Genomic DNA, 18,536 nt, shown 5'->3' with positions numbered 1-18,536 from the left:
TGTAAATAAAAATGTGACAGTAATAAAAATATTTTAAACATTCTTTAGGGTTGGATTATTACATCTTTACTTCCGGTTTCTCTGGTAATAAACCAGTCCATGAAGATGAACCAGGGTATCCGTGCTCGCTCACTTAAGAAGCTTAAAGCGAAAGGGGATTGACCAAATTTGCAACATGATCAACAAGAAGCAACATGAAAATGTGATTCCTTGTGAATGAATTATTATTGAGGCACTGTTTATTGGAATAAAGTACATTTTGGCGAAATTGCTCTCAGGACCAAGGCAGAAGATACTTTTGTTTTCATTTGTTGCGATTTAAAAAAAAACCTTATTGTGCACCAGATTATCTTTATATTTAGTTTGGTAAAGTCCCAGCAGGAAGAGTTTGCAATTCAGTTTAAAATATTCTGTTATGCAGAGTTCTGTCCAGGCATTTAAATAACAGCGCAGATTGACTCTGTTCTGATGCGCCAGTAATTGTGTTTTGATCAGATACAATCCTGATCTCAGATTCAATGAAAGTTGGTTAAAGCAATGCTTAATCTCACATGCAATTGTCGTGACTTCCAACTCAAGACGTATTGAGTCATTTGGCTGTCCCACAAATATTTCACAATCTATTGTAACTTGTATTTCTAAAGGTGATTGGTTGCTTTGTATACATGTAAACTATATGCTAATTGGTGCCCAGTTTTTAAGCTGCCGCCAATGTTGGCCAGCTTACACAGAGCTCTTACTGTTGGAATTAAATTTGAAATCAAACAAACAGGTATTTGTATTGCTAGCTAAACATAGCACAAAAAGTAAGGAAATTTGTGTTTGGTAGATTATTTCTTTGTTGTAACAATGCTTCTTGGCAATAAATCTTATACCGTTGGAAAGCCTGTTTATTTCCCTTTTAAATGGTGCCACATTTGTAAGGAACATGCATTTGTGGGATGAGCAGCAGAGCTGAGTATATGGGTTGCGCCCATGAAAAATTTGCCAAATCTTCTCTGCCAATGCCAAACAGCTTATTCTGCCATTGACTCTTGTTCGGTGTTGTTTGGTGGATTGGATGATTGAAGTCTGAAGAAACAAGACACATTGGCAATTTAACAATTTATTCATTTAATAAACAGGAGCCACAATAGCGTGTGGAAGAACCATACACAGCCATAACAGCCTGGTGGCACCTCCTCCTCATGCTGGTCACCAGCCTGGTCACACACTGTTGCGGGATGGCATCCCATTCTTGTCAGCACCTGGGGGTACCAGAAGCTCAAAACAAGAGTCAATAGCAACAGCAGAATAAGCTGTTTGGCATTGGCAGAGAAGATTTGGCAAATTTTTCATGGGCGCAACCCATATACTCAGCTCTGCTGCTCATCCCACAAATGCATGTTCCTTACAAATGTGGCACTATTTAAAAGGGAAATAAACAGGCTTTCCAACGGTATAAGATTTATTGCCAAGAAGCATTGTTACAACAAAGAAATAATCTACCAAACACAAATTTCCTTACTTTTTGTGCTATGTTTAGTATTTAAACAATTGTTGAAGCTTTTAAAATCCATTATTTTTTATGCAAAAATCAAATATTAGTAACTCTTGGAAAATGTGACTAGTGTGAATTGGAACAGAAAAATCAATATATAGAAAAATGTGACTAATGTGAATTGTGCAAAACAACTGGTGGAATTCTTGCATTTTGGTATAAATATTTGATTACTTGTGTTTAGTTCCTTATGATTAAAACATTATATCAGATTTTCTGCGAAGGTATTTGATCCTAAAACACAAGCTTCATAAATTAGAAAGTACAATCGGAAGAGAGAGAAAGAGGTGATTTGTTTACAAATGTTTCCATGTTTTTACACTAGCTTGCCTATATATTTATGCTGGTTCCAAATTCTGGAAACACTTCTCATAATGGAATTATCACAATGAAGTTACTGATTACTCCCATCCTTCCCAAAGTGTCATTAAAAGCATTTCTGTTATCCCTGTGTCAGCGAAGATGTGAAATGGTGAACAAAGCATTGTATGGAGCTCTTCATCCAGTCTATAAACTTCTGCAAACACTAAGCTAAGTTCTAGGTAACAGTAATCTAAGTTATAAAAATACTCTGCAATTTTGGGTTCTCCCTGTGACTGCGTAGTTTTCCTCGGGGTGCTCCGGTTTCCTCCTATATCCCAAAAGCTTGTGAGTTTATAGGTTCATTGGCCTCTGTTATTTGCTCCCAATACGTAGGGGGTGGATGTGAAAGTGGGATAACATTGAACGTGTGAATGAGCAATTGTTGGTCGGCATAGACTTGGTGAGCCAAACACCCTTTTTCCAAGCTGTATCACTAAACTAAACTGGTGAATTTGTGGGTTCTGAATTAAGCTATTAACTGCAAACATGAATAGTAGAATTGTCTGTTGCATTACATATAACTGACTAACAACATTTAGATTCACTCAAAAGTAAACCTGAAATGAGATATTGGTTTATGTTCATGTGTGGCTCACCATGGTATTCTTTAGTGTGTGTAAAATAAATTTTGGTGGCATTTAAAATTCTGGATATTTCTAAACATGCAATACATACAATGGTGCTGAACTGGTTAAATCGAAGTTTGGTTCATATGCAGATTTGGTAAGCTGAATAAATGAAGGGTTGGCTTTCTGTTCAATGTGTGCAAGAAAGTGTGAAATGAATTTTGTCAATTCAGTTGTAACTGTATTGCAGAACTTGACTGTTTTCACCATTTGGAGCTATAATTAATGCGCGCACCTAACACAAAGCAGCTTATTTATGACACCATGATTTTTTTTACATTTCTGTATCGGATCTTTGAATCTTAATATGAAATAAAAGTTGAATTTATAAATCTTATGACACCATCAATGTTTTAGCACTGTCCTTTTTTTAAACACATCTGCTTCTGTTATAACGAATAGCATGAGGTTTACATGCACCTCCTCCAACCTCATCTATTACATTTGGTGCTCTCAATGTGGCCGCTTCATCGGCGAGATCAAATATAGACCAGGTGACTACTTTGCAAAACATTTGTTCTGTCTAGAGCTTCCAGTTGCAAGCCATTTCAATTCCCGTTCCCATACCAAAGTGTCTGCCTGCACACTCCTCCATTACCAAAGTAAGACCAGACACAAACTGGAAGAATAGCACCTCACATTTCACTTGGGTAGCTGACAACCAAATAGCATAAACATTGAATTTTCCACTTTCAAGTAAAACTCCCACTTCTCATCTGCACAGGTCCTCCTATTCACACCTTTCTTTCCACTCGCCCAGCTCTTCCCAGTTCCTATCCCATTGCCCTGTACCTATCTACACACTTCCTTCCTCTGGTTCCACATTTCTCTCTCTTGTTTCATACCAGGTTCCATCCACCATCTATAACTTTTTTCTTCTCCACTTATCATCTCCAGTCGTTGACTATTTCCACCCTTCTCCCACATCTGATTCATTGGCCAATCAACTGCTCCTTACCTAGATCCACCTACCAGTGGCTATCTCTTGCCTCTCCCCATCAGATATCACTGTTGACTCCAGTTTTGAGGAGGAGTCCTGACCCAAAATGTTCTCTATTTCATTTCTCTCCATAGATGCAGTTTTATTATATAACAAAAAACAGGTTATTATGGAACCAATGTGCTCCAGGAGCCATAATTTGAATTGGTGTCAGGGGTTATGGCGGAGTAGACATGATGGGCCGGATGGCCTAATTCTTCTATCACTTATGAAGGCTGCTGCTAAACTTTAATCCAATGTATTTCTAATGTAATTTCAATTGCAACAGTAGAGTTCATTGTACAGCAAAGTCATAAAAGGCCGTGTTTAGCTGTTTTGCATCGAACAGTTGTTCCCCTGACTCTAATGGTTGCATTGAATTTAGAAGGATGAGAGGGTATCTTATCGAAACGTATAAGATTATTAAGGGGTTGGACACGTTAGAGGCAGGAAACATGTTCCCAATGTTGGGGGAGTCCAGAACAAGGGGCCACAGTTTAAGAATAAAGGGTAGGCCATTTAGAACTGAGATGAGGAAAAACCTTTTCAGTCAGAGTTGTGAATCTGGAATTTTCTGCCTCAGAAGGCAGTGGAGGCCAATTCTCTGAATGCATTCAAGAGAGAGCTAGATAGAGCTCTTAAGGATAGCGGAGTCAGGGGGTATGGGGAGAAGGCAGGAACGGGGTACTGATTGAGAATGATCAGCCATGATCACATTGAATGCTGGTGCTGGCTCGAATGGCCTCCTCCTGCACCAATTGTCTATTATGGTCGTACAGAAGTTACATTGATTCATAAATAGTAAAATACAATAGAGATGGATGCCTTGTTATTTATTACATGCCAAATGGAACACACTCCTGAAGTTGGCTGCCCATGCCCAGATGCTGGTAATACGATTGCGCCATTGAAGAAGCTTGGGAAATGGGTCTGAGATACTTCCTGACATGTGAGTTCCTGCAGGAGTTTGTTGATAACGAAAGATGTTGTGGATAGATTTTTAACCCCCACTCCAAAAAAAGAAACAATCGGTCTGGTAGACCTTTGCGAGTGTGTATGGCAAGTGTATCCTTCCTTCAGAAGGGTTAACTGCATCTATTAACTAGTAGTATAAGAAAATAACTGCAGATGCTGGTACAAATCGAAGGTATTTATTCACAAAATGCTGGAGTAACTCAGCAGGTCAGGCAGCATCTCAAGAGAGAAGGAATGGATGACGTTTCGGGTCGAGACCCTTCTTCAGACTATTAACTACACATCCATTAACTACAGTTTGGAAACACTTGTATTTTCTCATTGCAGCAAGAACACACTGACTGTTTTAAGAACTCTGCGTGTCGAGCAGCATCTTTTCCCACTTATGTTCTACATTTCGCTCCTGTCTTGCCCTCCCTCTGCCCCTCTTCTCCTGTTTTATTTTCTCCCTCGCGTTTTATTTATATTTCACACTGTGGTCTCCCTGGCGTTGCCGGAGCTGGTTCCCCGGCCGCCTGCGCCGCCGGCTGCAGGTTCAGCTAGCCCGGAGCGGGCGCAGGGTGGGAACGATTCGCCGCGGTCCCTCGGTGCGGGAGCCGGCCGGACTCGGCGCTGTGACACAGCGGGGGAAGGACGGACAGTGGGTGAGGGACGGAAGGTGGGTGAGCTCGGACCGGTGCGGGAGGAGGGAACGACGCGACACGACACGATATAAGACATACGATATAAATGTGAAGAAGGGCCTCGAACCGAAACGTCACCCATTCCCAGAGATGCTGCCTGTCTCGCTAGGTTACTCCAACATGTTGTGTCTATCTGCGATTTAAACCAGCATCTGCTGTTCTTTCCTACACGATACGATATAACTTTATCCCAGGGGGGAAATTGGTCGGATGGCGGGGATGTGGATTCAGTGTAGGGCACTGTCGCTGCACGATCTGATTGAACGGGGGAGTGGAGGGGGGTGGGGGGTGGCATCTTCCTGATCTATTCCTTGTGTGATGTTCTGTTCAGATAAATCGGTGAGACCCTTCCCCACAACAGCCAGGGAGTCCCCTGTCCCTCCAACCACACAGGGCAGAGATAGATATCTATGTCACCAATTCCTTCTCTCCAGAGGTGCTGCCTGTCCCGTTAAGTTACTCCAGCATTTTTGTGTCTATCTTTGGTACAATAAATATTGTGGGCTTAGGAGCCTGTTTCTGTGCTTCGGCCCAACTCATTGATGCTAACCAAAATGCTCATCCATCTCCCTGTTTTTGACTCGTATCCCTTTAAACGTTCTACTCCATGTACCTTTCCAAATCTGTCCTGTGTTTACTCCAAATGTACACTAACACCATCCCCTAACTCTTCCTCCATTACATCGACAACAACATGTTGATTTCATTAACTTTATCACTAACTTTCACCCTGCCCTCAAATTTACTTGGACCTCTGACACCTTTCATGTTTTAGTAAACGTGGTTAACCCCGCCCCCCACCCCCATAGCTTCTCCCTCACCTACATCCAGGGACCACAGCAGTCCTTTCAGGTGAGACAGGTTCACGTGCACCTTTTCTAACCTTATCTATTGCATCCGGTGTTCCCGATGTGACGTACTGTACATCAATGCAACAAAGCATATACTCTGCTAACTTTTTGCCGAAAAATCTGCACTTGGTGAAGTAAAAGTGTGGTCATAATCGTACTGGCTCTGAACCCTTGCAGCCTATTCTTACCCCGTTTCGTATTTTTTGAACTTATGGCAAAAATCAAATGCGGAGTGACCCAGCAATGAGATATGAAGATCTTTCCAAGTTGTTGGTGATGCTCCTGTTGATTATTTAAGTCGTGTTTGATGTTAAAGCAGGACTGGCTATTCTAATTGATGGATGTAGTGACATAATATTTGAAAATGTGATTTCTTATCATCTAATTACCACCATTCGTGATAATCTAGCTATTCATCTTTTTATGTGCTGTTTGCGTGTAGATGATCACATTTACTTAGATAACCTTACAGAATATTTCAAAAGCATTTAGTTCTGTTGTTGAGTGCATTGCCACAACCTGAGCACTTGTATCCTTAAAACTACAAGCCAGTCCAATTTCAATATATCAAGGAATAAGGGGGAATTAATTCAGTCTGAAGAAGGTTCTTGACCCGAAACGTCACCCATTCCTTCTCTCCGGAGATGCTGCCTGCCCCACTGAGTTACTCCAGCATTTTTTGTCTACGTTCGATTTAAACCAGCATCTGCAGTTCTTTCCTACACAGGAGGAATTAAATATGTTGTACCTATCTCCATGCATAAAGACTCAGGAAACCTTCTGGAAATAGTAGAGAATTACAGATTCACAATAAATGCGAAATTTAAAGCAATCGGCACCAATCAAAAAACTAGTATGGGAGAAATTAACAGGACTAAAAGTTTCCAGAATTTGATGACCTGCATCTGAGAGTTTTGAAGCAGATGATTATGACAGTGATGCTTGCACTGTTATCTTTCAGAACAAATTCCAGAACAGTTGCCACAGATTGGGATGCAACAAATGTTACCTCACTATTTCAAACAGGCCGACATCAACTGAAAGGGAAGTGCCAGAATCTCTTGTTAAGGAAGTGTAATAAGGCACATGGAAAATAATAATAGGATTCAATAGAGTTAACTGAAACATAGAAAGTAAGTCCAGGAGTAGGCCATTCGGCCCTTTAAGCCAGCACCACCATTCAATATGATCATGGCTGATCATCTAAAATCAGGACCCCGCTCCTGCATTGTCCACATATTCCTTGACTCCGTTAGCCCTAAGAGCTATATCTCACTCTCTTGAACACATCCAGTGAATTGGCCTCCACTGCCTTCTGTGGCAAAGAATTCCACAGATTCACAACTCTCTGGATGAAAAGGTTTTTCCTCAATCTTTTTAAAAATATTATCTGTTAGATTTTTAAAAATGTTTTTATTAGATTAAATAACGGCAAACCAATTAGTGAGGTGCATTTGAATTATTAAAACTAAATTGGAGTTTATGAACCTGGAATTTCTATACCGTTAAGGACTGATAAATGGGCAGAAGGCTTGGGAAGCTGTGACTAAAGGATTGCCACAGAGATCATTACTGCGGTTGTGGCCATTTATATCATTTTTTAAAAAAATTTAGATTTATATCAGTGATTTGGATAAAAGGATCAAGTATAGTATATCCAAGCTTGATGGGAGTGTGCACTGTGAGGAAGATGCAGAGAGACTTCAATGGGGACTATGATGGACATGGCAAATAGAATATAATGTGCAAAATGTAAGGTCATCCAGAAAAAAAGGTAGAATAAAATCTGAAATGTGAAATGATTTATTTTTTAGATAGTGAGAGATTGATCAGTGTTCTATTCAGAGAGACCTGGATGTTAATGTATCACTGAAAGTCAATATGTTGGTTCCACAAGCAATTTGGAAGTATACAAGATGCTTATTGAGAGGATTTGAAAACAAGAGTAGAACCTGTTGAATGCTATTATTATTTCCCAAGAAGCTTTTTCCAATTATGTATTGCCCTGTGCGATCACAAGGAAATATAGTGCACAGTTCTGGTCTCCCTATCTAAACATGGAAGTAAATGCAAAACAGTGCCGCAAAGGGCCGCCAGATTGATTCCTGTGATAGCAGATTTGTTGAATGAAGATAAATGATTAGACGAGTGCTCTCTTAAGTTCAGAAGAATGAGAATGGATCACATTGAATAGTACAAATATCATATTGAGCAAGGTAGAGTTGAAGTTTTCTCTGGGGATTCATAATGAAGGTTCGATCATTCAAGATAACGCTGAGAAAAATCATCATCCTGAAGATGGTGAATATTTGGAATTCTCTGTTCAAAAGTGCTGCAAAGGCTTGGCCATTGACTACATTCAGGAAAGAGATTAATGGATTTATTGGATGTTAAGGAAATCGAGCGAAATTGGGTTAGTGGAGCAAAATAGTACCGAGTAAAAAAAATCAGCTTTGATCATGTTGAATGGTGGCACAGCCACAGGGCGAGGAATGGCCTCTCCTCCCTTGATCTTATGTTCAATAGAAGTGCAGATTTATTGAAGGTACATTTGTGCTACTGGTATACAAATCATAGTAGGTAGGTCCAGTGTCTCTGATCCCATCCATTGTCTCAGGGTAATGCATCAGGTAATGGAGGCAGAAAGTCATTCTGTACAATGTGCAGCAGAAAAAGCTTATATGGTAATTGTTTATTGCAGTGTTAGTGCTGCCAGACACTAGCATACGTAGAGCTGACAGTGGTGGGTAAACTTGCTGTGCCGCCCACGGGAAAGATTATTTTTTACCAGGCTTTCATGGCAACAGCCTTGGCAAACTTAGCAATTTACTGGCTGTGTAAGGCCGCCACTTCAATAACATCAGAACACATTTCCTAGCAATACAATTAGCCCTGCCGTTTTCCATGCAATATGTCTGAAATTTTCTAAAAGGTGAACCAGACCTCAATAATTCATTTTTTGAGTCCTCTGATTTTCTATCACTATATACAAACTATACTCTAATTTTTTAACCTTCTTCCACATTGTACCCTTCCTCTGCTTTAGCACCCAGTAATATATACCATCCGCACTGGTCCTCAATGATAAGTAATATCAGTGATGATTGAATAAAAAAGTAGCTAGTAGCTTAGATTGTAGCATTGAGTCATGATAGACATTGTTTTTATTTTTCTCCACAGACTCCATTCTCAAGACAGCATATCCATTCCCATTTCATCAATTTTTAAGACTGAATAAGATTGTTCTTTTGACCAAATAATCGCTCTTCGTTTACCTATGTAACATCGCCTCTTCCCACACCTGCCTCAGTTCATCTGTTGCTGAAACCTTCACGTGCTTATACAATGCATTCAGAAAGTATTCACTTTTTCCACATTTTGATACGTTACAGCCTTATTTTTAAATGGATTAAATTCTTTTTTTAATCATCAATCCACACACAATACTCCAGAATGAAGAAGCGAAAACAGGTGCTTAGAAATTTTTGCAAAGTAATAGTTTTACACTCCAATGTTGGTCTTTTGCCTGATGCCACTTTTAATCATTGCAGTATTAATTGCCATGGCTTCTGTTGCTTGGGACCAAAATTATAAACTTTTCTTCCTGTAAATACATGCAGATACACATCCCTAACTTAAGATACAAATATTGCTTTTTAATGCACTTGCTGAGTTGTTTTGCTATATTTATTAATTTCAAATTTATTACAATATATTTATTACGAATTTTTGCCATTGTTCTGATGTTGTGTTCTTGTACTTCAGAATGCTATGACAATGAAGAAATGAGATAAACAATACTCATGGCAGACAAAAGGCAGCGGGCAAGAGTGCAGGGTTCATGGGCAGGCCACAGTAAGACAGCAACAACCGTGTTTCAAGGTATGAGAACATAGATCATCGCAAAATACAGCACATGAACAGGCCCTTCAGCCCACAATGTCTGTAGTCAATGTCAACATTCACGGCACATTCTAGACACTCACCAAACTTGCCCTGCACATCTCCTTTAAACTATGCTCCTTTCACCTTAAAATAATGTCCTCTAGTCTTTGATATTTCCACCATAGGAAAAATGTTCTGACCTACCTATGCCTACCCTACTTATACTGATCAGGTCTTCTATCATCTCAATCTCTGGCACTCCGGACAAGAATAATCCAGGTTTTTCCAATTTCCTACAGAAAATACCCTCTCATCCAGGCTGCATTCTGGTAATCCTCTTCTGTACCCTCTCCAAAGCTTCCACCTTCTTGTCATGGGGGCGACCAGAACTTTATACAATACTCCAAAAATTATATTTTTCCAGCATAACATTTACTTTGGTATATATGTCAATGTTTACACACCAGAATAAATGAGGGAATTGTAGTTCAATCAAAGCAGATTGATTGCGTAGTCTGACTTTCACTTTGGCCCTGCTTTCTTATCTTGTTCCCACACTACCTTAAGTTAGTGCATTTTAATACTTTAAAGATATCAAGAGGTATGGAATCTTAATTATAAATGAACCCGGAGCTGTACTCGGCAAGTTAGGATTTGCTGCACAGCAGCTGCGCTGAGTTTTACGCAGCTTGGAGCTCGGTGCTCTGGGATTCTGAGTTGAGTTGCTCAAATTTACATTTGGTCTCAACTGGTAGATTTCATGGTTTGCTCATTGAATTAACCCTTCCCATTTGGATTACCAGGAGAAGATTAATTCAATTGACCATCTTCTTTCCAAATGGACCCAGTGGCTTAAGGACAAAGCTTGCAAGGTGAATGTGTTATGTGATAAAGATGGAACATTTCCTCTTCTGATCAACAATAATACACATGAACTGCAGATTGATTAAAGAAATAAAACAGATTTAAGAGTAAACAATTCTAACATTTAATGATAAATTTATAGGATATTGATCCTGCACAAGCAACTCAAACAATGTTTCCGTTTTGATGTGTTAAAGTACCCAAACGGTTAACTACTTCTTTTACAATGTAAAATGATAGTGACATCAATTCTTTCTGGTGCTCTTTGCGCTGTTGCAGTGTGTTTTCTTTTAGTACCTTGGCTTAAGGACAAATGCTATTATGGATTATGTTTTCAAACAAATTAGATGAATATAAATCCAGGAATCCAAATGGCACAAGTGGATCTTCCATCAACTTAGTAGCAATTCAGCAACATAATGAAAAATAGAACTTATTTGACCAAGTCAGTAATCCCTCGCTCAATCATGATTCATTCTATTCAATAGGTCTTGCTTGACTACAGAGTATATCCAGATGAGGGCAGCACATGCTTGGCAATAGTAATAACAAAATGTGCAAATCATGTTTGTTTTATCATTCAGTGGTGCCCATGCACTGCATAAGAACCCAGCTGTGCCTTAACAAGTCATTTTTTTGGTTTGGTTAGTATTTTTAGTGTTCCGTTATGTCAAGAGTTGAGAGATATATGTTCTCACCATGATTTACTTTTTTGTTGTTGTGAAAGTACCTATCTTATTTTAAAACTCTCCTCAGTTGAGTCTCCTCCTGATCTACAGTGTCCATTGCTAAAAGATGTTTATTCCTACATGGATTCCATTTACTTCTCTTGATTAGTTTATTATTATTCAAAACATCAAGGCCAAGATTCTCCTTTCTACTTTTTTCTTTTTTCTCTTCTTGTACTTATCCACAACTCTACATGGCAGAGAATGTGCACAACAAAGAGAATGAAGTGTAGTGTAAGTGAAGCCATATCCCAACTTTGTGTTCACTGTGCAGGATTACCATAGACATGCATTATTTTTAATTATCTTACTAAATTTTAAGGACAGTAATAGCAGAATTTGGAGTGAAATATCTGACAAGTAAAAAAACTTGAACTATGATATAGAGGGGGTGGGAACAAATAGAATTGGGACCAGAGAGGTTAATTATGCAGAATGTAGACATTTTTTTCCACTGTGTCATTTTCCGTATATAATCAGCCTCAAATGACATCTTCCACAAAAGCAGTTGTTAAGTGACTCCAATGAAATGATAGTCTTGTTATCAAAATAAGAAAAATGAACTTGTTTATTGATAACTCTACTGTCTGCCTGCCTACATTGAAAAATGGTCTTACTAGAATATATATCAGAAAGGAAACTTTGAAAACTTCTCATTTCTGACTTAGAGCATTGCTGGGACATCTTTGTTTTATGTAAATGTTATAATAATTTAATCTATAATAGAGAGAAACATTTTATGTTTGTGATAAATTAATTTGAAAATGTCATGCAATCCATCTATTTTTAGCTGGCAGACACTCTACAGAAAATGTTGCCAGAACACAATGGTCATCAAAAGAACAGGCTGAAGCTGATGGGCGATTTGTCTTCCAAGATCCAACTGAGGTAATACAAAGAATGGAATGTTTGTAAGTGTGTGATTCTATCTAGCTGAGTACATCGGGTCCAATTTTACAGACAGCGTGATGCAATCCATTGACGTAGATACCACTAATGGCCAAAGAGCAAAAAAATCACATATGCCTTTCACTAGAAAAGGTCACCTTTTTATATTTGTTTGATATAGACCAATAAGGCATTCATTCCACAAGTAACGCGTGTAATGAAGAAGGCAGGAGAAATACACATCTCCCTAAAACAGCACGATTGTTGCAAGTACCGTAAAATGTTGTTAAAAGGAAGTGCGTTCTTTTATTGCACTGTAAATTGCTCATTACAACTAAGCAGTTCTCATTCTCGAAGCACAATATAATATCTTATTTTGTTAGCTCCAGATCAATTCAATTCAATACTTTTTGTGATGAACACATTGTTGGGAAACATTGATTTAAATATTTAAATTATTGTTTTACAAAGCGTCGCACATTTTAACTTGAATTGTGTTAATTGTTTACCAGTTTTTGTTATTTCAACAAATGAAAACAATAAATCAAAGGTCTTAACGTTTCCACTGTGTGCCTAAAAGGCCTCGGATTAGGATCTTGGGTCATTAAATACTTAATACTTCATTTATTCTGAGAGAGGTTGTAATCTATATGGGATTTCATAATATATAAAAGGCTTGGTGGTAGAATTATTTTGACAAAAAGGCAGAAACATACTTTATCTGCCAGAATTGTTAAAAAAGAAAGATTCTTAAACTCATCGGCCTTCTAAAGCAGGAAAAGGATGCAATGGAGTTTTGTCAAGGGTTGTCCCAAGGCTAATTTGCCACGTGTTCTCAGGGACACCTACTGAGACAAACATTAACAGCTGTTGGAAGATCATCAGTTAAGTGAAAAGCAAAATTTAGTATACCAGAAATTTATAGATGGTGCAGTGCAAGGGGATTTCAGCAAGCAAATGCTGCTGACTGGCACATTCCAAGGAGGTGTGCTATGTTAATTCAAATTTTCTTTTTGGATCATAACAATCACTGCACATTTGTGTTTTTTATGGTTTTATGTCTGCCTTCAGAAACTCTTGATGTATGCTTCAGATATTAATTAAATCTCTTCAACGTAGGCACATTGTCAGGTGAAGGGAACAAAATTGTTTTAAATGTAATAGAATCAAATGAAAGGTTTAATTTATTCTTGCCATAAAAATCATTATATGCACACCACGCTGGAGGGTTTATTGGCTAATTAAAAGAAAAAATTAATTGGTATCTGTATTGACAATACATATTAAGAATTATTAAACTAGACATTCTCAACTTGTGTAAATCTTTTAATTTTGCTTCATAAGTGACAGCTACAGTAGAATGCAAGACCCCCATATCTGACTGTTTTTGCAAATTGATGTTTAAGTATATTATTGTGATGGTAGTAGGGTGAATGTGAGCAGAGATAATATGCGGATAGCAATACGTGTGAGTGTATAACAGTGGGCGATTTTGATGCTTTGGAGGAATGACAATGTGGGAAACAGACTGAGGTTGATTTCTTTTTGCAAGCTACTTCCAACCTATACAGTTAAGGCAGTCCGGACAAGTAATTACCTACATTCAATATATTCCCTTACATTTGGTCAGCACAACTGATTCTGATGTTCAAAAACAAAGTGAGTTATTTGAGAGTTAGTTACAGAGAGCCCTGCCCTTCAGTGCCAAGTGGAGGCAGGATTCTAGACTGTGGTCCTTCCCCACAGAACCTTTGCAGTGACTGCATGAAGCTCCCATGCATCTATTAGCAAGTACACCTGTATCTTGGAATGTGCCACTTGACATCATTTGTTTGAATAATCATAGTTTATTCACCAGAACTATTTTTGAGCTCGTCGGCTTTCTACTGCATGGAATTACTTCAGAGAAGGGATAGAGCTTTGACTAGCATTATCCCAAGACTCTGTAATTTACCACATCTCCTAGGGACGCATACTAAGCCAAACATTGACTGTTGCTGGAAGATTGTCAATTCAGTGATAATTTTTAAAACACCTCGGTATGCTTGAGGCTGATGGGTCTTCAGTGCAAGAAGAATTCTGCAATTAAATGCTGCTGAATGGGACATTCCAAGGTGCAAGGGTATATGCTATTGTTAATTAGGATCTTCTTTTTGTTCTTTGGATCATGGCAATCACTTGTTATTGTTTATATATATGATGTCTCTGCCTGTTTGAAGACAATTTATGCTGGGAGACCCATAAGTATCTGGCATATCGAAGTGCACCTTTCATTGATTTGATGATCTCCCAGCTGCAGTCGATGTTTGTCTCAGCATGCACCCCTGGTAACACCTGGTTCATCACAGATTCCTGGGACAAACCTAAAAAAATGTTCCACTCCATCCTTTATCAGATGTTCCTGGCAGATCTGCAGTCCTAAAGAGCTGGATTACTGTCTTGACTGCACCACAGCCACCTTGAGGGCAGACTGCAGTGGGATTGAGATTGGCTGGGCATGGAGGGTCTGACCAGGGAGGATCCTTGCATCACCAGGCAAACAAGGTTGTGGTGCTTAATTGTGATTTCCATTCTGACATTTTGCATGGAGAATCATTCTACAGAGCCCACTGTCTCCTCCCATGAGAGTAGACCTGTACGTCTTTGGAGTGTGGGAGGAAACCGAAGATCTCGGAGAAAACCCACGCAGGTCACGGGGAGAACGTACAAACTCCTTACAGTGCAGCACCCGTAGTCAGGATCGAACCTGAGTCTCCGGCGCTGCATTCGCTGTAAAGCAGCAACTCTACCGCTGCGCTCCTCACCCGACTTGAAACCTCCCTTAACATCACTGGCACAGCCCTATCCTGGTTCAAATCTTACCTCTCTGACAGACACCAGTTCATCTCCATTAACAACTGTAAATCCCCCACCGCTCCCCTCCCCCAAGGTGTCCCCCAAGGCTCAGTCCTTGGCCCCCTCCTCTTCATCCTCTACCTGTTCCCCCTTGGTCAATTAATCCGCCGTCATGGTCTCAACTTCCACTGCTTCGCCGATGATATCCAGCTCCTCATCTCCACCAAGTCAATCTCCCCCACCACACACTCTACACTGACAAACTGCATCACTGAAATAAAATCTTGGCTTCAATCAAATTTCCTCAAACTCAATTGCAACAAATCTGAAATCATCATCATTGGTCCAAAAACGCTCACCAAATCCACCCAAAACTTCATCCTCAACATTGATGGTCTCCCAGTATCCACCTCACCTCACATCCGGAATCTTGGAATCATCTTTGATCAAGCCCTCTCCTTCGACAAACACATCAAACACATCACAAAGACAGCCTTCTTCCACCTCAAAAACATTGCCCGTCTCCGTCCATCCCTCTCCTCCACAGCTGCAGAAACCCTCATCCACGCCTTCATCACCTCCCGTCTGGACTACTGCAACAGCCTCCTCTATGGCGCACCCTCAAAAATCATCAGTAAACTTCAATACATTCAAAACTCCGCTGCCCGTCTACTCACCCACACCCCGATCCGTGACCATATCACCCCCGTCCTTTACAAACTCCACTGGCTCCCCATCCCCCAGAGAATCCAGTACAAAATCCTCCTCATGACCTACAAAGCCCTCCATAACCTGGCCCCATCCTACCTGACTGACCTCCTCCACAGGCACACTCCCACCTGCACCCTCCGCTCTGCTGCTGCCAATCTCCTATCCCCCCCATCCGGACCAAACTCAGATCCTGGGGGGACAGGGCTTTCTCCATCGCTGCTCCCACCCTATGGAACTCACTACCCCAAACCGTCAGAGACTCCTCCACACTCACCACATTCAAAACATCGCTGAAGTCTCACCTGTTCAGTACTGCCTTCAACCACTGAAGGTCACCTCACCTTCTGTCTCCTTTCTCTGTTCGTTTATTTATTTACTTATTTATCTATTTATTCATTTCCCTATGTTCTCTAAATCTCTGTAAAGCGTCTTGAGTATATGAAAAGCACTATATAAATAAAATACATTATTATTATTATTATAAGTATCAGACTGGATGATGAGCTGGCTGCAAAACAAAAAAGCAGAGTCAGGATAAATGATCATTGATTGGGATGGTGGAAGTGAGGTGCCAGGAGGTTAGCACTACATTGCTCTGTTTATTTGCATGGTTCAAATTTTAGACCCCAAGTAATTTAAGAAATTGTTCATTGAGGGGGATAATTAGTGCTGAGGTTTCAACAAATTACAAGACGACAAAATATAAAATTATAATACGTTTATTCGATAATGTAAAAGTGGCTCACCTGCAGTCCGTTTGTCTTTTGTGTTTTCTGTTGTTTTTTTGTCTTAATTGTAGTGTTTAGATGTGATGTAGTGTTTTTTGTAGTTGTGTACTATGTGTGGGGGGAAACTGTAAAATTGTCTCTTCCAAAAGGAGACGCGACTTTTTTTTCTGGGTCGTGTCTCCGTTCCTGCTGCGGCCTACCATCGGCCAAACACCTGGAGCTGGCGGCCTCCAGCTGGGACCACCTGTGGCTCTGGTTGGCAGAGCCCGTGGACCGGACTAACCATCTGAAGAGCTGGTTGCCTTCGGAGGCTGTGGTGGCGCTGCAAGTGCGGCTGCGACTCGCCTTCGGAGGCTTCGGCCGTGAGCCGCGTGGATATCGGAAGCTCGCAGCCCCCTGGGTGGGGGCTGACATTGGGATCTCCGGCAGCGGCAGGGTCTTCGCCCGCCCCCAATCGCGGGGCTTGGGTCGGCCCGCTGCGGACCTTTCACCGTCCGGCGCGGCCTGAAATAGGCCGCAGGATTTTCTCTGCCCGGCGGGGGCTTCAATGTCGGGGGCCCCGACCGCCCCAACGTAGCAACATCAACAGCCTGACCGCGGGAGAAGGAGACAGCAGGGAAGAGAAAAGACATTCTGGCTTTCCATCACAGTGAGGAGGTGACTGGAGGAGACTCACTGTGATGGATGTTTCTTTTTTTGTTGTTTTGTGTTGGTTTGTGATAGTGTGTGTTATTGCTTATTTTTATTGCTCTTATTGTTGTACTATGGGTAACGGAATTGCGTCCAAAAGACTTGTTTTTTTTGGATGACAGTAAAGGTTATTCTGATTCTGATTCTGATTTATAGCAGTAATAAACTTGCTAGGTGTTAGTTTGATTATAACATACAGGCATTTTGTTGCAGCAATTTCTATTTCATAAACTGCGAAGCCAAACATTTCAGAAAATAACTGCTAATCTTTGATTGTTGAGTTCTCTATCTTTTCAAACAAAAATTCATCTCTCGTTACTGCAAAGAAAGAGATAGCAAATTTTTCACTAGCAGCACAGAAATAGGATTGTGACTAATCACCTTTTAATAAGTCCGATTCTTTCTCATTAACCTACAACTACAGCTTACCTTTAAAACAGCAAAATCATTTCACTACATGTGGAATAGAAAGTCAGATGTGACATAAGGTTCATTATGACCATCAAATGTCTCACTAAACAAATATAACTTTGAATCCAAGATACATTAATTGAACTTCAATCAGATTTAAAAATAAGTTCAATGATCCTTATCTCTCATATCGTCTAATCTACTCTACAACACCCTGCCAGTAAAAAGATTTAACCAATTGTAATTTCCAGATTTACGGTCATACGATTTGTTATATATTCTAACAAGAAGATTTGCAATATATTCTGCTTTTGACAAAGGCCTGAATTACCTTATTAGTCAATATTATTTAAATGCATTGATCTTTTAAAAAAATTAGATGTATAGTACTCTAATTCTTCTTGTGGAACTTGTTTACATCATAGGTTCAGCGTAAGATTCCGGAAGTAAGAATCTTTGAGTAAGTACAGAGATGTTACTTAATATCATTCTTAGTAAGACAACATGAACCTTGCGCTATAGCCTTTCTCACACTGATGAAAAATACTATAGTAAACATAAGAAATGGAAGAGTCTCCTACCATTCAATAAGATTGAGGCCAGGCAGATCTTTGGCTTCAACTCAATCTCTGCCTGATTCTTATAACTCTTTAGGTAGACACAAAATGCTGGAGTGAGGTAGAGGACATTTGTCAATGGCCTATGCTCCCTAGAGGAGCAGGGCTTAAGAAGAAAGAAAAAAATGCTGGAGTAACTCCGCGGGACAGGCAGCATCTCTG

General features: G+C 40.0%; 2 protein-coding genes across 7 annotated transcripts in view; both read left to right on the top strand.

Annotated features, from left to right (window-relative positions):
* hsd17b12a (hydroxysteroid (17-beta) dehydrogenase 12a) overlaps nt 1–862 on the top strand; it is a 54,848-nt gene extending 53,986 nt beyond the window's left edge. Inside the window, exon 11 of the mRNA XM_078415285.1 lies at nt 49–862. Coding sequence (XP_078271411.1) covers nt 49–162 — 114 coding nt within the window. The 3' untranslated portion in view covers nt 163–862. The remainder of the gene's footprint in view (nt 1–48) is intronic.
* A 4,110-nt stretch (nt 863–4,972) lies between these two features.
* The window catches only part of alkbh3 (alkB homolog 3, alpha-ketoglutarate dependent dioxygenase), a 36,111-nt gene continuing 22,547 nt past the window's right edge, over nt 4,973–18,536 (top strand). For 3 of the 6 annotated variants that reach the window (XM_078414802.1, XM_078414803.1, XM_078414798.1), the window contains exons 1-4: nt 5,141–5,275; nt 9,783–9,899; nt 12,285–12,382; nt 18,183–18,217. In XM_078414802.1, the coding sequence (XP_078270928.1) occupies nt 9,821–9,899; nt 12,285–12,382; nt 18,183–18,217 (212 nt within the window). In that variant the 5' untranslated portion in view covers nt 5,141–5,275; nt 9,783–9,820. Of the gene's footprint in view, nt 5,276–5,491; nt 6,019–9,782; nt 9,900–12,284; nt 12,383–18,182; nt 18,218–18,536 lie in introns of those variants that run through there. The other 3 variants (XM_078414799.1, XM_078414801.1, XM_078414800.1) reach the window with 3 other exon arrangements.

Source organism: Rhinoraja longicauda, chromosome 18, assembly GCF_053455715.1.
Source record: "Rhinoraja longicauda isolate Sanriku21f chromosome 18, sRhiLon1.1, whole genome shotgun sequence".
Taxonomy (NCBI): domain Eukaryota; kingdom Metazoa; phylum Chordata; class Chondrichthyes; order Rajiformes; family Arhynchobatidae; genus Rhinoraja; species Rhinoraja longicauda.
This window is presented reverse-complemented; position numbering and strand designations above follow the sequence as displayed.